The following is a 20,347-nucleotide window of genomic DNA, read 5'->3' as shown; positions in this document are numbered from 1 at the left end:
GAAAATCTCCAAGATCAATTTTTTGTACGATTTTTCCACCTTTTACACTCAAATAGTTTTTTATTCTAATTTTTTATTTGAAGTTTGTTTTATACCTCTTAATAAAATCGAATTTTGATTTTGAATAACTGTTTTCTTTTTCTTTTCGCAAATTTTTATATTTTATCAGTCTCATTCTTTACCCAAGTTGATCGAGCCTATTCTGCAGGGCCGACTTGGACCCAGCACGTACACGACTGGGGCACCTGAGCCAGGTTTTCAAACACTGGGAGGATGTGAGGTCATAGGAAACAGTTTGAAATTACACACTATATTTTGTTATAAACAGAGCCCACAGGAGTCAACAACAAACAAGTCTCTATCCTTTAGGGGTGGCCCGACCGGACATGAAGTTACCGGACCTGGACCCGGACCCGGACCCGGACATGGACCCGGACCCGGACCCGGACCCGGACCCGGACCCGGACCCGGACATGGACCCGGACCCGGACTTGGACCCGGACCCGATTGGACCCGGCTCAATATTATATTAAATATATATATGTATTATTTAAATATGAGTAATGATCCTATGAGACCCTCCCACACCTATGTGTTTAGGACCTCAAATGATCACCATTAAATTTGTCACATATCTCTAAAAAAATTATCACATATGTGGGACTTGATTTTTCTAGATATCTGTGTCAAATTTAATGATGATCTTTTGGAGTCCTATACACATGGGTGTGGGAGGTCTCATAGGATCATTAGTCTTTAAATATTATGACTTAAAATATAATTATATTAATTTAAATATTATTTAAAGGGAAAAGTTTATATAGAACCGAGGCTCTAAGCAATCATATTTGAGCCTACCTTAAAAATTTCACTAGAAGTGGTTTTTGATGCCCAAATATCTTCAAATTGATCATCTAGATATCAAGAATCTCGACATCAAGATGCATGGATACAAGAAAAAAATGGATTTCAACTTTTGGAAATAGTGCATTTTGCAATGCATTTTTGGACCGTCAACTTTCAATATTTTCAAGTTTTATAGATATGTCAATCTATACTATTTTTGAAGCTTTAAACTTTATAAATAAATATTAAAATATATTTTAAGGCTATCACAAATATTTCCAATATTAAAACCATATTTCTCGATAGCTCTATACAAACTGCACCTTTATTTAAATAATAGCACTGTTCGGGTCAGGTCCCGTCAGGTCCACATGGACCCAAACCCGAATAGTGCCCAGCCTACCAAGTCCAATTTTTGGACCCATACCTAGACCTGGGTTGGGTCCAATCGCCCTTCTGAATGTAGGTCCATTGCCACGCCTACTCTCCTTCCTTTAAATCATCAAGGTGTTCAATTCATCCTATTTAATATTAATATGGTTATTTGTTGAGTTTCAATGGTTTACCCCCACTTAAGTGGCCCGAACCAAATGACGTGGTTGTCTAGGGCTAAGGAAACAAAACAAGGATTTGTAAGGGAACAAAGTGAGTTACGTGTTAACTATTAATTGTCCAGCATATTTGTATGTTTATCTATTGGACGGTTTCTATGAGCCCACAAACTAACATGTAGAAATGCGGTCAGCTTAAGAATTTAATTTTGAAATAGAATTTGATGTTAATTTTTAAGGAATATATAATTTTTAACTTGGAGACTATTAACTGTAAAAATAAATAAATTTTTCAAACTGAAAATGATTTTTTTATAAAATATATTTGAACTGTTGATTTACTTTTTCTTTAGAATATTATTATTTACGGGGTCTGGTTTTAGCGGACGGTGTAGATCTCCAAGCCCCTCCAAGCCCACATCGTAACAGGCGTGGGATTGTACGCACCAAACAATTTTCCTTTCCATTAAGACCAGTTACCACAGCTCTTAACACCATTTTCTAACATCTATTTTTACGCCAAAAAAAAAACGTTGTGACATTCTTTCATCCCCTCCATTCACCTCCATACATTTAAGGGTTGTAACAGGCCCCAGCCAGCCTTGGCCGTTGTCCCTACAAGGCCGGACCAGGCCCAAGCCATAGCTCTGTTAAGGCCGGGCAATAAACAAATGAAAAATTAAAAGTGAAAACAAGGAAAAAAGAGAGCCAGGAAAGCCAAACTGGGCCGGCCCTGGCCCTGGCCCTAGCCCTGACCCAGCCTTCGAGCCACAATTCGTGGCCCATGCCCTACTTTTCTAGGGCTGGAGCGGGCCAACCCAGGCCATCCAGCCTATTGCCAACCCTACAAACGTTGCAACGGATTGGGCTAAGCAATTATAACGTTATCCATTCACACATACCAGACCTTTTTTAAAACCCAGATCTAACTGAAATATGGACAAACTCACATGGAATGGAGCAGGAGAAATAGAGGAGAAACTGCTAATAATGAGTACAAACCCCTGCATGCATTGTAGCAGTTGTTTAAAACTCCTAAAAACAGTGCATATATTTGGTTTAATACTCGACCACAGTGGAGTCAATGTTCCCTGGCTAAGTTCATCAGAGACATGTTATATGATAGACTTACAACTACAATTAACAGGAAAAAAGTGGCGTAACATATTGCTCCTAATTATGGAAAATGAGCTTACAAGTATGACATGTTTCTAAAGAAATCAAACTATAGAAAATCAATGCCCTTCATTTCAAATCAAAGGAAGAACTAGATAGAAGCCAGTTCTTACACCCATACATATTGAGTAACAGCATCCATCAGCTCGTTTAAAGATCTGTACCCATATTTACAATCTCAATGATTATTAAGAAAACCAAAATTAACGAATTGCCCACACCCAATGCCAAAATAATTGGGACATGGTTTTAATTTTGCAAAAGACAGAGAGAGCGACAGAGCGAGAGAGCTATGATATGTGTGTGTGATGCATTGCGGAAGGAAAAAGTATACATGCATCAAGCATGTCATTCACCAATCTCACATGTCTATAAACGGGGATCATGGGTGAAGAGTAACATGCTTAATACATGTTACCTCAACGCATGGTTTGCTCAATACATAAGTACTATGAGAGGGAGGGAGGAACATAGGGAGAGAGCCTCCTAATATGTTTGTTCTTGTTTAACCAGTGGCCCATGCCACCATAATGCACATATAACCTACACACGATTCAAATTAAAAACAACACATAAACCAGATGGGGAAGAAGAAAGTATTCCAAATTTGCATTTCAACTTTTCTGATTACCCCTTCCAAAAATAGACTGATATTCACAAACACTTCCAGGTACCCTGAAACTCAAAAAAGAGAGTTCTCTACTTCTCTGACTCGTCGTGTGAGAAAAAAACTATTATTTGACCATATCACAAGCAAAGGGAGTCCTATGTTACTGTACTGCTCCTTTCTTGGGTAAATGAAAAGTCTTACCATTTGAGTAGTGTTAGCGGATTATGACTTGATACTTCCTATATATATACCAAAACAAGTTTGTAGTTCTTCAACATCCATTCTCCCCAGAGATCAGATAAATCAAATAGAAATGCAGTCCAGATCAAATGTTCCTGCTAGTTGCTGCACAAAATTGGAAAGCAATGCTGTACAGTGGAGATGTTTCTCAGATCTTGCACTGCTTCAAGACCTTCATCATCTCAAATATCAACCTACTAAAAAAAAACAAAAAATCAGGACTCAGATATTAAATGACATTGAGATAGTTTACTGGTTACATGTTGTCATGTGTGCTAAAGAGAACAAAAGCACCCCAACAACAAAACAAAATGATGCTAGAGATTAATTAGATCAAGTAAATTTAATACAAAATTACTCAAATGGGTAGCGCTTATACACACCACACTTTGTTATTTTAATGCAAAAACAACTCAAACGTTTATTGATAATCTAACTGTCAACCAGCTCAACGATCATCACAAGGAACGAAGTGGTGGTACGCTCAATCAATCATGTGGATGCCAAATTTTTAGTGTGCATAAGTTTTACTGACTCCAAGAAACACAGTAGAGGTCCATGAGGCTAGTTTCACCGACATATCAGGGGGGCCATTTCAGATATACAACACCTATGGAAAGTAGCTATTTCCTAAAAAAGGCCGTATTTCATAATAATCCTCATCATATAAAACCCATGAGAAGGTTAATCTCTAAATCCATCAACCTGTAATGAAGATGCAACCTTTGTTACGCATTAACCAAGATTCTCAAATTTTTCAAACAATTCATAGGAGAATATCCTTCTCAGAATTTTCCTAAGGCCTCTTGTTCATCATGCAGTTCTTGAAGGCAGATGGATGCCTACGAAGTTCATGCATTGTTGGATTCTAGTTCAAAGTTTCAGGACTCGAGGATTACGTTTTCCAATTGCCCTGCAGGAAGCACATGACCACATTAACCAGTTAGAATTTACGAATAGATGAATCCAATGGATGTCAGAATGCATAGCCACTCATAGCTTCTCACTTATGTTTAATGGTTATCTCACAAGACTGTCAATCATTTCAGGAGGCTTGAAACTAAGCCACCTTTTGTCACCCTTGGTCTTTAGAACCATAATTGGAGATATTAGTCTTATTCTTAGCAAGTGGGCTGAGAGATGGTTTGGATTGAGCTCAACTTCCCCTTGAATGGAGAAGATTTCTACAATGTAGATAGACGAAACTACTGAGTTTAGGTTTAAGTGAAGCACATTTAGCGTCAAAATATATGTTCCAGATGATTTAGAAAGCCCCAGGATAAGAATGTAAAAAATTTTTATCTCCAATGCAAACCACCCCCTTGCCCTTCACTCTGTGCATTTATATATACATGCACACATATGCATGAAGTGTAAAGAAGGATTTATCTCAAATCCTAGACAATCAGTTCATATCTAGAAACTTCTATAGTTCCGTTTAAACATCTCTCTCTCACACAGTGCTTGCCCATATGTCACATGTGCTGCAATTAAGTAAACTTATTTATCAAAAATAGAAGTAACAAACAACAGTCTTAACAACTCAAACCGCATAGCAGTTCTGCATTGCAGCACCATCAGAACATGCCACACAAGTGCTTTTCAATAAGGTCACCAATTAACAGTGTTGTCTTACTAAGGCCTTTACAACTCGGATAAAATCAGGAACAATAGGGCATAATTACCACATTCCACAGAATAATTAGATAGACCCTACTGTATTCCCATAATTTCAGATTCATTCTGTTCCCATAATTTCGCGAGCATGATTTTTTTCAGTACATTATTTTTGAGTGATACCCATGAGCACCACTGCTTTATCAACCACAAACTACACATGGGACCTCAAAAAGAATGCCACAAATTCCACTTAACGATGGCATCAGGGTTATCCAGATGCCACATTTTGGATCCAATGAGGGTACAAGAAAATTTCTACACATATCTAGTGATATTGATTACAATAAATCTTCTATAAAATTTCATTTGGGCCCTTCTGAAGTAGGACTTCACCTGAAGGACCAAAAGGCCTTGAAAATCTCCAAGAGAAAAACACAGGATAAGTGTCATTAAGCATATTGCAAAAATGGAAGATTAATTCTTTTTATGAGTAAGGAAATCTTGTTGAAAATAAATGACGATCTGTACAGGTAAAGAGACTTGCTGATTCACTTTGTTTTGGCCAACGAGGCCCAAAGTCTTCAGCTTTGCCTCCAAACCGAAGGGAAGCACTATCATAACTGAAGAATGTTGCTAGTTTTTGAAGTCTCGCTAATATATATTAGAACAAAAAATATGAATTTTCCCAAAAATCCTAACTTGCTAGTTTTTGGAAGTACGGAACTTTAGCAAGGATTTCTGCAGTCGAGCCTATTTGTTGAGATTAACCCCCTTTTTGGTAAGTCTTAGGAAATTTAACATCAATTTTGGAAATTTTAGAGTTCACATTCACCTATTTAGAAGATTTGAATTTATACACATATCTAGTGACATTGATTACAATAAATCTTCTATAAAATTTCGTTTGGGCCCTTCTGAAGTAGGATGAAGTCCCAAAAGGCCTTGAAAATCTCCAAGAGAAAAATGCAGGATAGGTATCATTATGCATATTGCAAAATGCAAGATTTATTCTTTTTATGATTAAGGAAATCTTGTTGGAAATAAATGACAAACTTTACATGTAAAGAGTCTTGCAGATTCACTTTGTTTTGGCCAACGGGGCCCAAGTCTTTGGCTTTGCCTCCAAACCGAAGGGAACCGCTATCATAACTGAAGAATGTTCCTAGTTTTTGAAATCTCGCTAATACTTATTAGAACAAAAAATATGAAGTTTACCGAAAACGCTAACTTGCCTAGTTTCTGGAAGTACAGAACTTTAATAAGGATTTCTGCAGTCAAGCCTATTTGTGGAGATTAACTCCCTTTTTGGTAAGTCCTTGGAAATTTAACATCAATTTTGGAAATTTTAGAGTTCACATTCACCTGTTAATAAGATTCGAAGGTACCATTTTCAGGTTTATTTATTTTAGTAAGACAAAATGAATTAGTAGCTAGCAATACAAATGTCAGATATTTAAAAAAGATTACCACTATTGAAGACAAGTCAATTGTAGACGAGTAAATAAGGTTGGGGAAACCTCCACTCATCCGTCTAAAATTGGCAAACTAATGTAAAAGACGTAAATATCTTGAGCTTAAATATAAAATAAATGATGTGCATACTTATTTTTAAACATGAGCATAGTACTAAGAGAGCATAAACACAGTTTCATTGTGCATGAGATCTTTTTCTTCTTCTTTTTGCCCTTTTTTCAATAGTCTTCCAAATTACAAGTATGAAATCAACAAGAAAAAAATGATGCTCCCTGAAGTTCTCTTGATTGGTTGTTCATCATTCAAGTCTTATCCCAACTATTTGGGCTCGGCTACACAGCTCTTGTTCCACCATTCCGCTCTATAATCATTGGTTTAGGATTCATGAAAGACCATACCTGTTTACAGTAAAATACATACATATATATATATATATATGTATTTTTTCAACTTCTATTTTTTTTTCATTTTTCTAAAAGAACACTTGAAGACTTCCCTCAAATTAGCCAAAGCGCTTCGCTTCCACAAACAGACCAAAGCAAGCTCCAAAGGAAACCTGATAACCCTGATTGTTCCATTAATTTCTTCATACTTGGAATGTAATTTTAATAAATTACCTACCTGTTTCGGTCCTTAATTTTGCCAGCATTCTTCCTTGGTGAATGGTAGTACAAGGATAACAAGTAAAGCTAGTATATTTACAGAAGATCATTGTCTCTTGATGAAAGATAAGAACAGGGCCATAGCGAAGGTGGTCTAAAGCACTGAATAAATGTTGAGATCCCAACTCAATGACTAAATCTGGCATTAATATGACACTAATTAGAGGTGGCATCTCTCCGTCATTAACGGGCAATAACAGCACTTGATTTTGTCAAGATCAATATCAACCATTCATCAGGAATAGAATCACCAGTCTCTCTAATATTAAGGATTCCAAGGGAATGAGAGTCCTAATTTTTTTCGTATGGAGAATAAAGAGACCTTAATTAGTTTGAGAGAGAGAGAGAAAGAGTGTGTTCTAAATTAGCTTCTAATGGATAAAGTCTTAAATTTTATATATGTTCTCTCGATGACTAGACATCGGCTCTCGACGACTAGACATCGGCTTAATGCTAGACATATTGATTTTAGTGAGGGAGGTCAATGGTTCAAACCTTGACGTTTGTTCCAAAAACCCGAAACAATCTAACCCAGCCTTTTTTATTCTGTCTTGGTAGGGTATTTTGTAGGGCTATATTATATTGGATCATCTCATATAGAATTTATTTAAGGGAAGTTTATCAAATTACAGAAATGAGCAATTTAACATATTTATTTTAATTTAATTTCAAAATACACATAGAAAAACACATGATCTTGAGTTGGAAGGAATAGTCGCAAATGGGCAAAATGTTAAATACTTCATTTGTAATGGCCATTCTGACAAAGGATGCAGATTCTGTAAGGCCAAGGCCATATGAAAAAAACAGTAAACATTCACCTCGAAACCCTGTTTGGAGAACACTTCGGGCATGAAAAATCCTTGTGATGGCTCTAAAATCTATTTCCACCTCCGACTATAAAATTTATAGCTATAAAAATGGTACAAGTCTTGCAGATCTATGAACACTTGAAAATGGACGGTCTAGATGATGTGTTACAATATACACTATTTTTAGGACTTGAAATCCTTCTTTTTTTAACAACAATAATGGTCAAGGTCGAGAAGATTGATTTGAAGGTTTTCTGATTGGTGAGTTCTAAGGTGAGGCATTACTTTTTTCCATACGGCTTAGGCCTTATTTTAACCTTTTAATTTGACAAATTCCCCTTTATTTTAAGGGAAACGTTTATATAGAGCCGAGGCTCTAAAAAATCAAATAAGACCCTACCACAAAAATTTCACTAGAAAAGGTTGTTTTGATGCCCCAAATATCCTCAAATTGTTCATCTCAACATCAAGACGCATGGACATGAGGAAAAAAATTGGATTTCAAGTTTTGAAAATAGTGTATTTTGTAACGCATTTTTGGACCAGCAATTTTCAAGATTTTCAAGTTTTCATAGATCTGTCGATCTACACTATTTTTTAAGCTTTAAACTTTATAAATAAAAATAAAAATATCTTTTAAGGCTATCACAAAGATTTCCAGTATTGAAACTACATTTCTCGACACTATTTGAAGGTAGGCTTTAATTTGATTGTTTAGAGCCTGAGCTCTATACAAACCACACCCTCATTTTAATTGTGGTCAACTTACATAGAATTTGCTAGAACTTAATATGTTTCTCATGGGATTTTTTTTTTAAAAGTCGGTATATATGAAATTTAATTTTATTCAGTTAAAAAATACAAATAAATATAATATAATATAATTTTACGTCGTTTACAGCAATAGGATTTATTTTTCTTGAACAATAAGTACATACATATATTTTCAACCAAAGGTATTTGTAAAATTTATCTGCAGTACCTATGAGAAAATATTTAGTCTCTTTTCAACTTTAGTAAGCTAGTGAGTTGTCAAGCCTATCAATTTAGAAACAACTTAAAATTTCAAAATACCTTTCTTATTTTTAAAAGCTTCCAAAATATTTAGCATTCTATCTTCAATATGTGTTACAATCTTAACTTTCTAAAGTTTAATCTCTTGAGCAAACATTTAAGACATTCCACTTTATGATAAGGTAAAAATATGAAACTTTTCAGCTGAATATCAGATAAACATATAATTTTTTGTTTAAATATATTTCCAATATTAATTGGGACTGTTCTTAATGTATCCAACCTTGAAATATAGCGTTAGATCAAACCCCAATAATAATAATTATCACCTATAATCATTAGGAAGATGGAAAGGATACTCTCAAGTTCATAAAGACAATAGATAGGAAATCCCTTTAGTGATCTCTTCAATTCCATCTCCATCACGACTTGTACACTATTGGGATTCTTTGACCTAATCTCAGGCAATTAAGGGTCTCTCACCCATGGACTCCCAAGCTTATGGAATTTCACTCTCTTTCCAAGTGCCAACCCATGCATCTCATAGGCTCTGGGCAATCGTACATAAAATTCCAATCACACTGAAAAATAGGAACAGAAATCTTAGGAATTCACAAGATTTCTCAGCATCAGATTTCTCTTATTCCTAACCTACAGCACATGGCACACGGAAAAGCCACAAATTGGAGAATAATCAATTATCATATCTGTCATACAAGACGAATGTAGCAGCTGGAATTTAAATGAAGATGCCAACTTCCAAGGGGACAACAAAAGAAACACATTAAAATAAACTTTAGTCTCAAAGATTACACAAACTCAATCTCAAAGATTAGACAAACTCAATACATAACAACATACTCACATATTCTGCATGAGAAGGAATATAAGATAATATACTTAAAACCTCAAACTGAAAATAGAGACAAATAATTTTCCAAAGGAACTATGCAGAAAAGTCCAGTGCAGGAATGAATAATGAACATCATACCTAGATGAACTTATTCGATTTCCTATCTATGAAGTCTTCTACATCAGCTCCTGCCTTGCAAAAAGTTGCCACAAGTTCTGGGTAAATAATACCAACTGCGTCTCTAAATTTCTTAGAACTACTTTTATCACCTTCATCAACATCCTGAATCCCATCTACAAGACATGCAACCTGCACGCCATCCATGTATGACCTGCATGCACTTAAAATAGCCTGTGCACGTGAATGAAAGTGCTCCTCCACAAGGGCCTCAAAATGCTGTGGTGACAAACAAGAGCAAAGAAGAAAAGTAATGGTTAACTTCCATCTATGACATAAGAATCACAAGCTTCAAAAACTTTTAGAACCACAAAGAGCATTTTAAAGTTTATCCAGAACATCTGAACCGCTATAATGACCAAAAGGAGCTGCTAGTACAACTCAACAAGCAGTTTTTCTTTTTTTGAATAAGTACAACTTAACAAGTAGTTGGAATAACAAAGAAGATACGCATTCATAATACTAAATATGGAAAGCATATAAAACAAATGGACAATGGAAAGCATAAGACCCGTGGAGAAGACATACATGTGAAAACCAATGGAAAAACCACAGTATATGTGCTTAACACCACCCATCATTTCAAAGCCCTGTGGTGGTTCAATGGACTATGGTTTTCTGTATATCCATTGGGATTATAGTAATTTCCTTCTAAATATTCTCAAAGCACAAACTACATTTTCATGATCCTACCTTCAGTGGCGTCTTTAACACATATATCATCGTCTTGCATGATAAGAAGAATGTTTGCTCATTGTAAGCGATCGCCTTCTTATCCCCATGAGGAGTTCCCTTTTGGATCTCATATCCTGGTTCATTGAAATATGGATTCGAATTCAAAACAATCGCTTGGATGGAGAGCAACACCTGTAACATGGTTGAGCGGGAAGAGTCCCACATTTCTGAACCTCTGCCATGCCAAGTGTTCAAAAGACTAAGACAGACCTTCCCATTATTGTAGAGGTTTGGGTTCAGCCGAAGCCCAAAAGAATGATAGAACACTTCCTGCAAAAGTGGAACCAACAGTTAATTAAATATTACAGTAATCATAACAGGGAAAGTATTCCATTACTGTACCTACTTACAGGTGGTGTTTGAGGATAGTTTGAAGGATAGTGGATGTCAAAGAAGAATAGGCCATCATGGTATGGAGTCCCAGCTGGTCCAACAATGGCAGCCCTCATTAAATCCATCCTTTCTTCACAAACTCTAACATAGATTGTATCTGCCAAGGTGGGAAAGACAGCTTAGCAATCAAATCATATCCACATAAATTGATCGATGCTGGAAAAGCACACTTATTGATCAATGCTCAAATATATAAAGGAGCGAGGGCAAAGAGAACCGGTCATAATCATGTTCATAAAGATACTTATGCACGAGTGCCCTCTGTCCATAACACACTTTGAAGTTCTTAACAATTCTTTATATGCATATTTACGTGTACACAAGTATACGTAGACTTACATATGTGCATGGAAACATGCATGTTGGGAAATGGTACATACATAAAAATATACACTTGGTTCATAAAGGATACCAACATTATATAGGTAAGAATTTTATGAGTTCCAGAACACGACATGCATAGGCTGAGACAGTCTTCCACTAGATACAAAATAACATCATAACAAGAAAATAATGGATTCTCCACAGGCCCCATATTAAAACACCCATCCAAGAAGACCCAACAAAGCCCAAGAAGCAACTTACCTGCAAACAACTCTCTTCCAACAACCTCTCCAACCTCTCTTCATCCTGGAAATTGAGAAACTCACAAACAAATGACAAGGCTCCGAGATTACTTCTTTCTCATCCCAAACACTAGATTTCTCTTTCTAGAATATCACCAAGGTTTCCTTCTTCAAAATCCTGGTTTATTCTCTACTCGAAATAAAGTTTCTATCAGGCTTCAGAAGCCCAACATTTCCAATGTGTCATCTTCAGACCTACTTTGGGCGGAGACCATAAACCATCATCAGATCAAAGAATGTTGTAGCTTTATTTCTCACACCCGTAAGAAATATTTTAACAAAGAACGAATAAAAAACAACCACCATGCGCCCTTTGCATTGTAAATGTAAAGATTAAAGAAATATATTCAGAAAAACCACATACATTAAGTTCCCTCTTACAGTACAAAAAAAGTAGAGGTGTACATGGACTAGAGAGGTAGAGAAGCAATGAATCAAATCAAAAGAGATGCAAGTCAGACCTCCCAGAAAGAGCATCTCGATAAGTTCACTTAAAAGATAGGGAACCTGCAATATCATTGGCCATCCTACGAACAAGGTTCTAAGTTCCATCTCACAGTACAAAAAAAAGTACAGGTGTACATGGACTAGAGAGGTAGAGAAATCAGACCTCACAGAAAGAGCATCTCTATAAGTTCACTTAAAGATAGGGAAACAAATCAGACCTCACAGAAAGAGCATCTCTATAAGTCCACTTAAAGATAGGGAACCTGCAATATCATTGACCATCCTAGGAACAAGGTTCAAAGTCACTGCTCCACAGGAAAGATTGAGAACGAGCCATCTCCTCAGGCCACCTTAAAAAGTTCTCCATATAACTTTCTAAATCCCCAAATTTTTAAATGACCCACTTCAGTATTTTTTTTCATATTTCCTGCATGTTTCCTGGTTACAAAAACGAGAATATGATGACGAATTCTATGGCTCTAGCCTCACACCTAAAATCTGCAATGTAGAAAACTGCAGTCGGCAACAGCACACTCAGCATCTAGATATACATATATCGTGAAGTAAACCTCTAATGGATAGAAACAATTGCTCTTTAATTTCTAAATGGACATTAAATGTCAGAAACTCATCATTCTTCTCCAGCAAAGGCCAATGTTCAAGAAGATGGGCACGGTCGTGTGGCCGGTCTGGGTCCCAACCGCCCGGGCAGCTGACAGGGCGATACTGTGTGAAAAGAAGGGCAGGGGGGGGATATATTAAATATTTTGAAATATTACTCTTATGTTTGGCTATAAATTTTGAAATATTATATTATGTTTGGCTATAAATTTGTATATTACTATATTATAGCCAAACAAAGAGTAATATTTTCAAATTTGCATTATAAATTAGAAATAAAGCCAAACATAGCCAAAAATATATTATAAAATTTAAAATTCGTATTTTAAAATTAGAAACATAGCTCAAAATATATTATAATCACTAAAATAGCAAACCCTAAACAAAATACTCATGAAGTTTCATCATAATTGTAAACCAAACTTCAAGAACAAATACAAGAAAATGATTAAAAAAGTTTAGCATAACACAATACTCACAAAAATATGAAACACTAAAAACATTAGCCTTTGTGACACAAATCAAGTTCTCTTGGGTTTTGGGGGCCAAAATGCCACCCAAATACAATTTCCCCCCTTGAAAACAAGAATTTTGCCCTTTTGGCAAGGCCCATTTTCGGGCTTTGCCAAAAGGGCCCTAGGCGATTAGTTGGCCACCCAGGGCCACTGTCCCGAATTGGGCCATATAAGCCCAGGGCAGGGCAGTGAGACCTCCCAGGTAACTGGGTGGCAGACTTTTTGAACTTAGGCAAAGACCATGTTATATGTATCTTTTCTAGCGTTAATGTATCAAACCCATGTTTAATGTGTTCACTTTCTAGCATATGTACACACAGGTTAGTCTGACAGTATTTAGTCATTTGCATAACCCAAAATACCTCCTATAAAGGGCTCAGCCATTCAAAGAGCCAATAAAGATGTAGCTCTTTCTCCTCTCCTTCTTTCTTCAGGCAATTGAGGAATGTGATGTGATCATTTCATCCTCACTGCACAAGTTTTAGGTTCTCACTCATCCACTTCGTTCTTCTGTTCCTTATGGCACTCATATTGATAGATTAAGAGCCACATACCTTTTTAGTTTCAAGCACTACTTTTTATTTGACTAGTTGAACTGGGATTGCAACTCAAGAAGACATCTTCCCAGCACTTACACCCGAACCACTAAGTCAAGTTGCCAAAATTATTCATAACCATAATACAAGTACCCAAACTCGCTTTCAAGCTTCCACATAGTTTCCATTTGTCAATCACCCTTTATTGAATGACATTGCACACAAAAAGACCCATGCAAGCGCATGTTTAGATCACCACCCGATGCATATAAACCACATGCATAAGCTTTCACACACAACAAACACAAACAAGTGCATGGATTTGTTTAAACAAATTCTTATGTTATACATTAAACAGTTACAACTTTAGGGATAAAGTTTCAAAGCTCATTGCCTGCAACATGCATAAATATGAAAAGAGAACATGCATAAATCAGGTATTAAGCAACAGATTAACAAGATCATTTTCGGAACAAATGTTTCTCACTGGGAAAAAGGAAATGCCTCCAAAAGGATGTTCAACATAGAAAGACTTTAAAAAGATATTAAACATGTGATAGCCCTAAGTGAATAACCTGGTAAATCTTTCTCCAGGATGCTCCAGTCTTGCTGTATTTTCTTTGACCAACCTTGGCTTGTCTGAGTCTATAATAAAAAGAACAGAGCCAATTTAACAACAATCCACATAAAAACACCCACATGTAGTCCAGAAGCCTGAAGTATTTACTTCCCCTTTAAATATTTGAAATAACTATATTACCCCTAAAATAGTTTTTAAAGAATACTATAGAAGTTAGTGCAGAAAGACAAATATATGAATTTACAAAACCACATTTGACTAAAACACCCTCATTCATCCGTATCTTTAAAGTTGGAAGAGTATAAAACCGTCATTTAGAAAAACAATTTGACAGGTCCAAGGCTGTCATGATATTTTGAGTTCTTGTGGCACCTGACTGGTGTTCAAGCTAGCCATGATATTTCTTCAAATGCAAACAAAGGAAGTTTCCAACCTACCTTAGCACGTTGTTTTATACTAGCACCCCATACTCCGTTAAACAAGTTCGTGGACTGGTTCCCTGAAAAATAATGGTGGTCCAAAAAATCTTTAACAGTGTCAAATTGCTTGAATTTTGGTAAAGCTTCCCCAATCTTTTCCTCCCTTTTTGGAGGCAAAGGAGGCAGCAAGCTACTTGATCTCGTTGTTGCCCTGTCACTGCTCTGAGCCACATTCTGGTAATTCTTCACCCAATGAGGCCCATTCAAGTCCAACTCCACAATTAACTCTGCAAATTAGAACCACCAACACCATGTGAGTGACCAGCTCTGCATGATAAGATGGGTGAATATAATCGAACATTTTTAGATAGTTACACAGACCTTGGCTTGGCATAGGGTGATACATTTTTATGCATTGATCAATTGTTTTAGGAGCCTTGCCTACTGGTTCCTGCGCAATCAAATTTACAGAGCACATTATAATTTTGTTGTTTTTTTAAAGCAACAAAGCACATTATAATTGATATCAAAGAAAACATTTGACCTTTCCCAATCCTGATTTTAGGGGCCTTAGGGGCAATTTTTTCACTCCAAATTTGGTGCCCCGTACCCACACCATCCTGATCCTCACTAAAAAGATCGTGGAAAGAAATTAAAAAGATGGAAAGAAAAAATTCCGCTTTTAGGAGAGAGGAAATGCAGCGACAGGGTCTGAGATTTTAAGAGAGGAAAAATGGTGTTAAATCCCCCTATGGGGGTTTATTTAACCCCAAATTTTGTAGATTGCGTCACCAGATGAATAGTTTAAAAAATTAATATATGGATAAATAAATTAATATCAAGGTCTTAAAGGGCTAGATTGAACTTACTAAGCACAAAAATATCATTTTTCAATTCTAAATATTCTACAAGAGCTCCTTTGTAGGAGCAAAGAGGATGTGTGTGCAAACTTTTGCATGAAAACCTATGTCTTTAGGGCCCACAAAATGAGTGAGGGCAGACCAATGTAGCCTTCCACCCAAGGGCAGACAAAACGTTTTCCCTTGATATGAACCTAAAACTCATTGATTAAACCCTCTTAATCGATGACCACAGCCAAAAATGTCATCAGTCAATTGCATTACAATCTATAAGGTAACCCATTGTCCATTAGAATCATCACAATCCAATAAATTGACGAATGGTTGTGGAGGAGAGTAGGGCCACCAAAACAAGATGTGACTCAAAGGTAAGTCACATGAATGCCCCTTCAACATCCATCATTTCAGTGGACAGCGATTACCCTAACAAACCATGGTTCTCCATTAGTGCATTGGATCATAGTATATATTCCAGAGTATAAACAATGCTAATGAAAGCATGGCCTGACCTTCTTTTCAGTCTTAAAGGAGATGGATGAGTCCCACTCAAGAATTTGCATGCACATATCATCATCGAGATCATCATCGTCAACTTCCTCAACATCTTCGTCTTCATCAATTTCAATAATGTCATTCTGATCATCCACGATGAGCTCAACATTTGATCCGTATGGAACCTTAAACAGAAAGCACCAAAACACAGAAAATAAAAATAACGAAAGAAAAAGAACCATTTAAATTTAGTAGATGATCTGCAACAATTAATTATATTTATTCCTGCAGCAAAGAGGCCTCTTGTTCCTAAATACTTATTCATGGAAATAAATACTGAAAAGTACATAGAGAATAATATTGAGGATTGCTGTTTGCAATTATGTCATAGTTTTTTTTGTTGTTAACTGGGGACTGATGATGGAGAATCAACATGTCACATTGTGGCACCCGCTACCCTGAGCACCTCGGCCACCCTAGAACACATTCTCAATTATGTTATAGCTATTACCACCAAAAGAATATGTGCTAATATTAAAAGCACTGGCTCCCTAGAATCACCAGTCATCTACATGGGTAAGAAACTACAAATAACAACAACTGTACAAATAGCATTCCCCTAAACCAACTCTGAGATGTGAGCCAAATAAGACAAACAACACAGCTTTAGAAGACTTGACCATACGATTTACTCATATATCTACTTTTACTATGACATCCATGATGTTTATTTCATGAGCAGAATATCCACAGAGTGGACTTCCAAGGCCTTTTTTTGGTGATACGTACGTTGATTAGTGGACTCTCACTCTTCCTCTACAAACACCAGACTGTCAATTTTTTACAAAACCATTTCTTATTAATAAACATTTCCTCCTTAGCAAGTTAGCATTCAGCATTTAAGGTTAGGTCAGAACTCCTAATATGTATCTCTCGTATGCAATGAGTCAGAACTTCAAACATGAGACATATGATCTGGGCCCAAGCTACTTTTATTTACACGCTAGTGGCTTCACTACATACTGCAAAATCATTCTCTCTAATTGATCCCAGGTTCACATGAAGCTCGACTCAGTAATGGTAAGATAAAAAAGAAGCATCAATCCAAAACAACCAAAGACAATAAAGCTACCAGTCACAATATGATCGCAGTGATAAGTAGGCCAACCACATGCATAATCTGAGTGTCATGCATAATCTGAACGTTAATTATGTCTATCCCAGGCAATTACATAAAAAGGCAACAATTAATATCAGAAGCACCAATAACAGAGTTACAGGGTTACAGTCTCTGAAAAGAACAGGATTACAGTTATCAATATAAATAAAACCTTCCAAAATTGCATTTTGCATATAAGTCAGCAAGCCCTAGACTAAAACTAACTCTTGGTCATATTGATAACACAGATACGCTACATTTAGGCATTAAAATATATTGTTGCAAAAACTGCTAATGTGATCACAATACTTTAACAATGCCGTAGTATACTCCATACAGCAATGGCACAAGAAAGACACATAAAAAACTAATTTTTCTTGCTGAAAGATGATAATTGCTCATGAAGTGGATACAGCGCATAGTGAGCCCCAATACAACCCTGAGTTTGAAGTGTTTCAGAAAAACAGTAAGAGTAAATAGACAAATTACTTAAAAGAAACAGATACCTCCTTCAGCTTCCTCTTCTTATTATCAATTGGAGAGTCAATGCTCACGCCCTTTGAACTTGCACCCATCTCTGCCGCCATGTGGGGGAAATTAGTCGATGAATTCCCAATTATCAATTTGGAGAACCTATTTCAGAAAACAATAAAATAAGTTAATTATCGACTCTAGAATAAAAATGGACCATTTTTTTTGTCAACCAGTAATGAGAATATCGGTGAAATATGCAGAATTAAGAAAAAAATGCATAAGAAAGAAGTTGGGGGAAGAAATTAAGCAGAATAAAAGACCAAATCGAGGGATATGGATATAGATATCACTGATATCAAGAGAAACAGCAAATTTTCCTCTGTTCTTGTAAATGACTCAAAACCCCAAAAAGTAAAGAAGAACACAATTCAGAAACACAACGAATAACTAAAAAAAAATAGTATCGGTAAAAAAGAAATGGAAAATGTAAAGAGAGAAAAGCATCGCATGAGAGATAAGAATCCAACAAAAACACATACTCATCAAATACAACAGAGACCGTAAACCAGAAAAAAGAAAACCCCCAAATTCAGAAACAAAGTTCGAGAAACTCCTTCAAAAATAAAAGAAAACCCATAATCCCCAACAAATGATCGTGATCAAAATTCCCAACAAATGATCGTGATCAAAATTCATCGCAGAAACGATGTTTTCAAATTAAAGAGGTGAAACTAAGTACAATTTATCAACACATAAGCTGGTATTTACATGGGCTTCATCGCGAATTGCACTCAAACCCAAAACTCGCGTAAAAGACGAAGAGTCGAAGAGACAACAAGCAAAATGGGGTATTTGCGAGGAGCAGATTATAAGGAGAGAGAGAGAACCCTGAAAACGGCGAACATTTATTGAGAGAGAGAGAGAGAGAAAGGAAAAAAAAAAAAAAAAAAGATTTTAGAGAGAGAAAGTAAAGCACATTTCGCGATTGCGAGAAAAGGGAAATGGGAATGGACTGAAATTAATATTTTTTGAGTGTAGTACTGAGTGAGATGAACAATTCGAGAGCAAGAGAGAGAAAGTGCTTCTTCGGGTCAATTTAGAGAGAGAGGAGGAGGGAGAAAGTTTTGGAAAGAGTGAGAAAGGAGGAGAGATCACTCAAATTTTCACTTCTCACTTTGACAAAAAAAAAAAAAAAATTCGGTTGGTAATGCGCGTAAATGTCCCATAAAATATCGGTATTGGCCCTACTGAAAAGTGAATGTTAAAAGAGTAGGGACAGGTTTCTATGCTCTCCCTAAATATAGAAGGTCTATCTTTTCCCTATAAAAAATATTTTAAAAAAAATTTAATAAAACATAATGACCAAAATATTTTTGAAATTTTTAAAAGTATTTTGATCATTTTATTTTATTGAAAATATATTTTTCACTAGTACGGGTTTAATAGAGGATTGAAAGTACAAATTTTGGTGTCAAAATAGTTTATAAAAAAAATTAAAAATAAAATAGCGTAGAAACGTGACATTGTGATTAGGGCAATCTTAGCCCTCCATTCAAAATGGATGGTTGGATAAAAGGGAGGATAGAACTTCTATGCTGATGTAGGGGAGGCATAAAAAGCTTGCCCGAAAGAGTAATCCTATCATTTCTTTCAATGACATTATTAGAAGTAATTTAGAAAATTTTAACAGGGTTTTAGTTAAGATAATAAAATTTGAATCTCAAGATTAAGTGGGGGCAATCGGGCGGGCGATCATGTCCCCTTAGGGCAAGCTAGGCCGAGGTCCTAAGGGCCTGGCTAGGCCAATTCGAGCCAATCTTGGCTTAGCCCGGCCCTCACGCCACATCATGCAGCCCCGCCCCTACTTTTTTAAGGCTGAACTGAACGAATCGGGCCTGGACTGCCAAGCTTATTGCCAGCCCTACTCTAGTTGCTTCTTTCTCCTGGATTTACCTCACTTTTTCAAGTGCCAAGCCTATCTCTCCATTTCGCCATCAAGGGATTGTATGCTATGTAGAGATGGACTTCCCCTTGTCCAACCATCCATTCTAAATGGACAGCTAAGATTGCCCCAATCACAATATCACATCTCTACACTATTTTATTTTTATTTTATTTTTCTATAAACTATTTTAACACCAAATTTTGGACGTCCAATCCTCTATTAAACTTGCACCAGCAAAAAATAAAAAATAAAAAATATTTCTAATAAAATAAAATAGCCAAAATACCTTTGAAAGTTTCAATGGGTATTTTGGTCATTATATTTTATCGAAAAAATATTTTTAATATTTTTTATATGTGCATCCCAATGAGAATATGTCACGTGCTAAATTTCATATTCATACAATCTGTATAAAAAAATTAAAAATAAAATACTTTGAGATATCGAATCTAAGATCAAACGGTGAATGGCTATCTTGATCAAAATTGAACAACTGGATGGTAGAGGAAGC

The 20,347-nt window shown here is 36.1% G+C and overlaps 1 protein-coding gene across 1 annotated transcript in view; it reads right to left on the bottom strand.

The window, feature by feature from the left end:
* LOC18448926 (uncharacterized) overlaps positions 1–18,698 on the bottom strand; it is a 40,792-nt gene extending 22,094 nt beyond the window's left edge. Inside the window, exons 1-9 of the mRNA XM_088846284.1 lie at positions 18,660–18,698; positions 17,924–18,050; positions 16,276–16,443; positions 15,288–15,357; positions 14,925–15,193; positions 14,483–14,552; positions 11,120–11,259; positions 10,728–11,039; positions 9,999–10,253 (exon numbers count right to left, since the gene is read on the bottom strand). Coding sequence (XP_088702410.1) covers positions 9,999–10,253; positions 10,728–11,039; positions 11,120–11,259; positions 14,483–14,552; positions 14,925–15,193; positions 15,288–15,357; positions 16,276–16,443; positions 17,924–18,050; positions 18,660–18,670 — 1,422 coding nt within the window. The 5' untranslated portion in view covers positions 18,671–18,698. The remainder of the gene's footprint in view (positions 1–9,998; positions 10,254–10,727; positions 11,040–11,119; positions 11,260–14,482; positions 14,553–14,924; positions 15,194–15,287; positions 15,358–16,275; positions 16,444–17,923; positions 18,051–18,659) is intronic.
* Between the last annotated feature and the right edge of the window lie 1,649 nt (positions 18,699–20,347).

This window comes from Amborella trichopoda, chromosome 1, assembly GCF_054954075.1.
Source record: "Amborella trichopoda isolate Santa Cruz 75 chromosome 1, AtrichopodaSantaCruz75HAP2 v2.0, whole genome shotgun sequence".
Taxonomy (NCBI): domain Eukaryota; kingdom Viridiplantae; phylum Streptophyta; class Magnoliopsida; order Amborellales; family Amborellaceae; genus Amborella; species Amborella trichopoda.
This window is presented reverse-complemented; position numbering and strand designations above follow the sequence as displayed.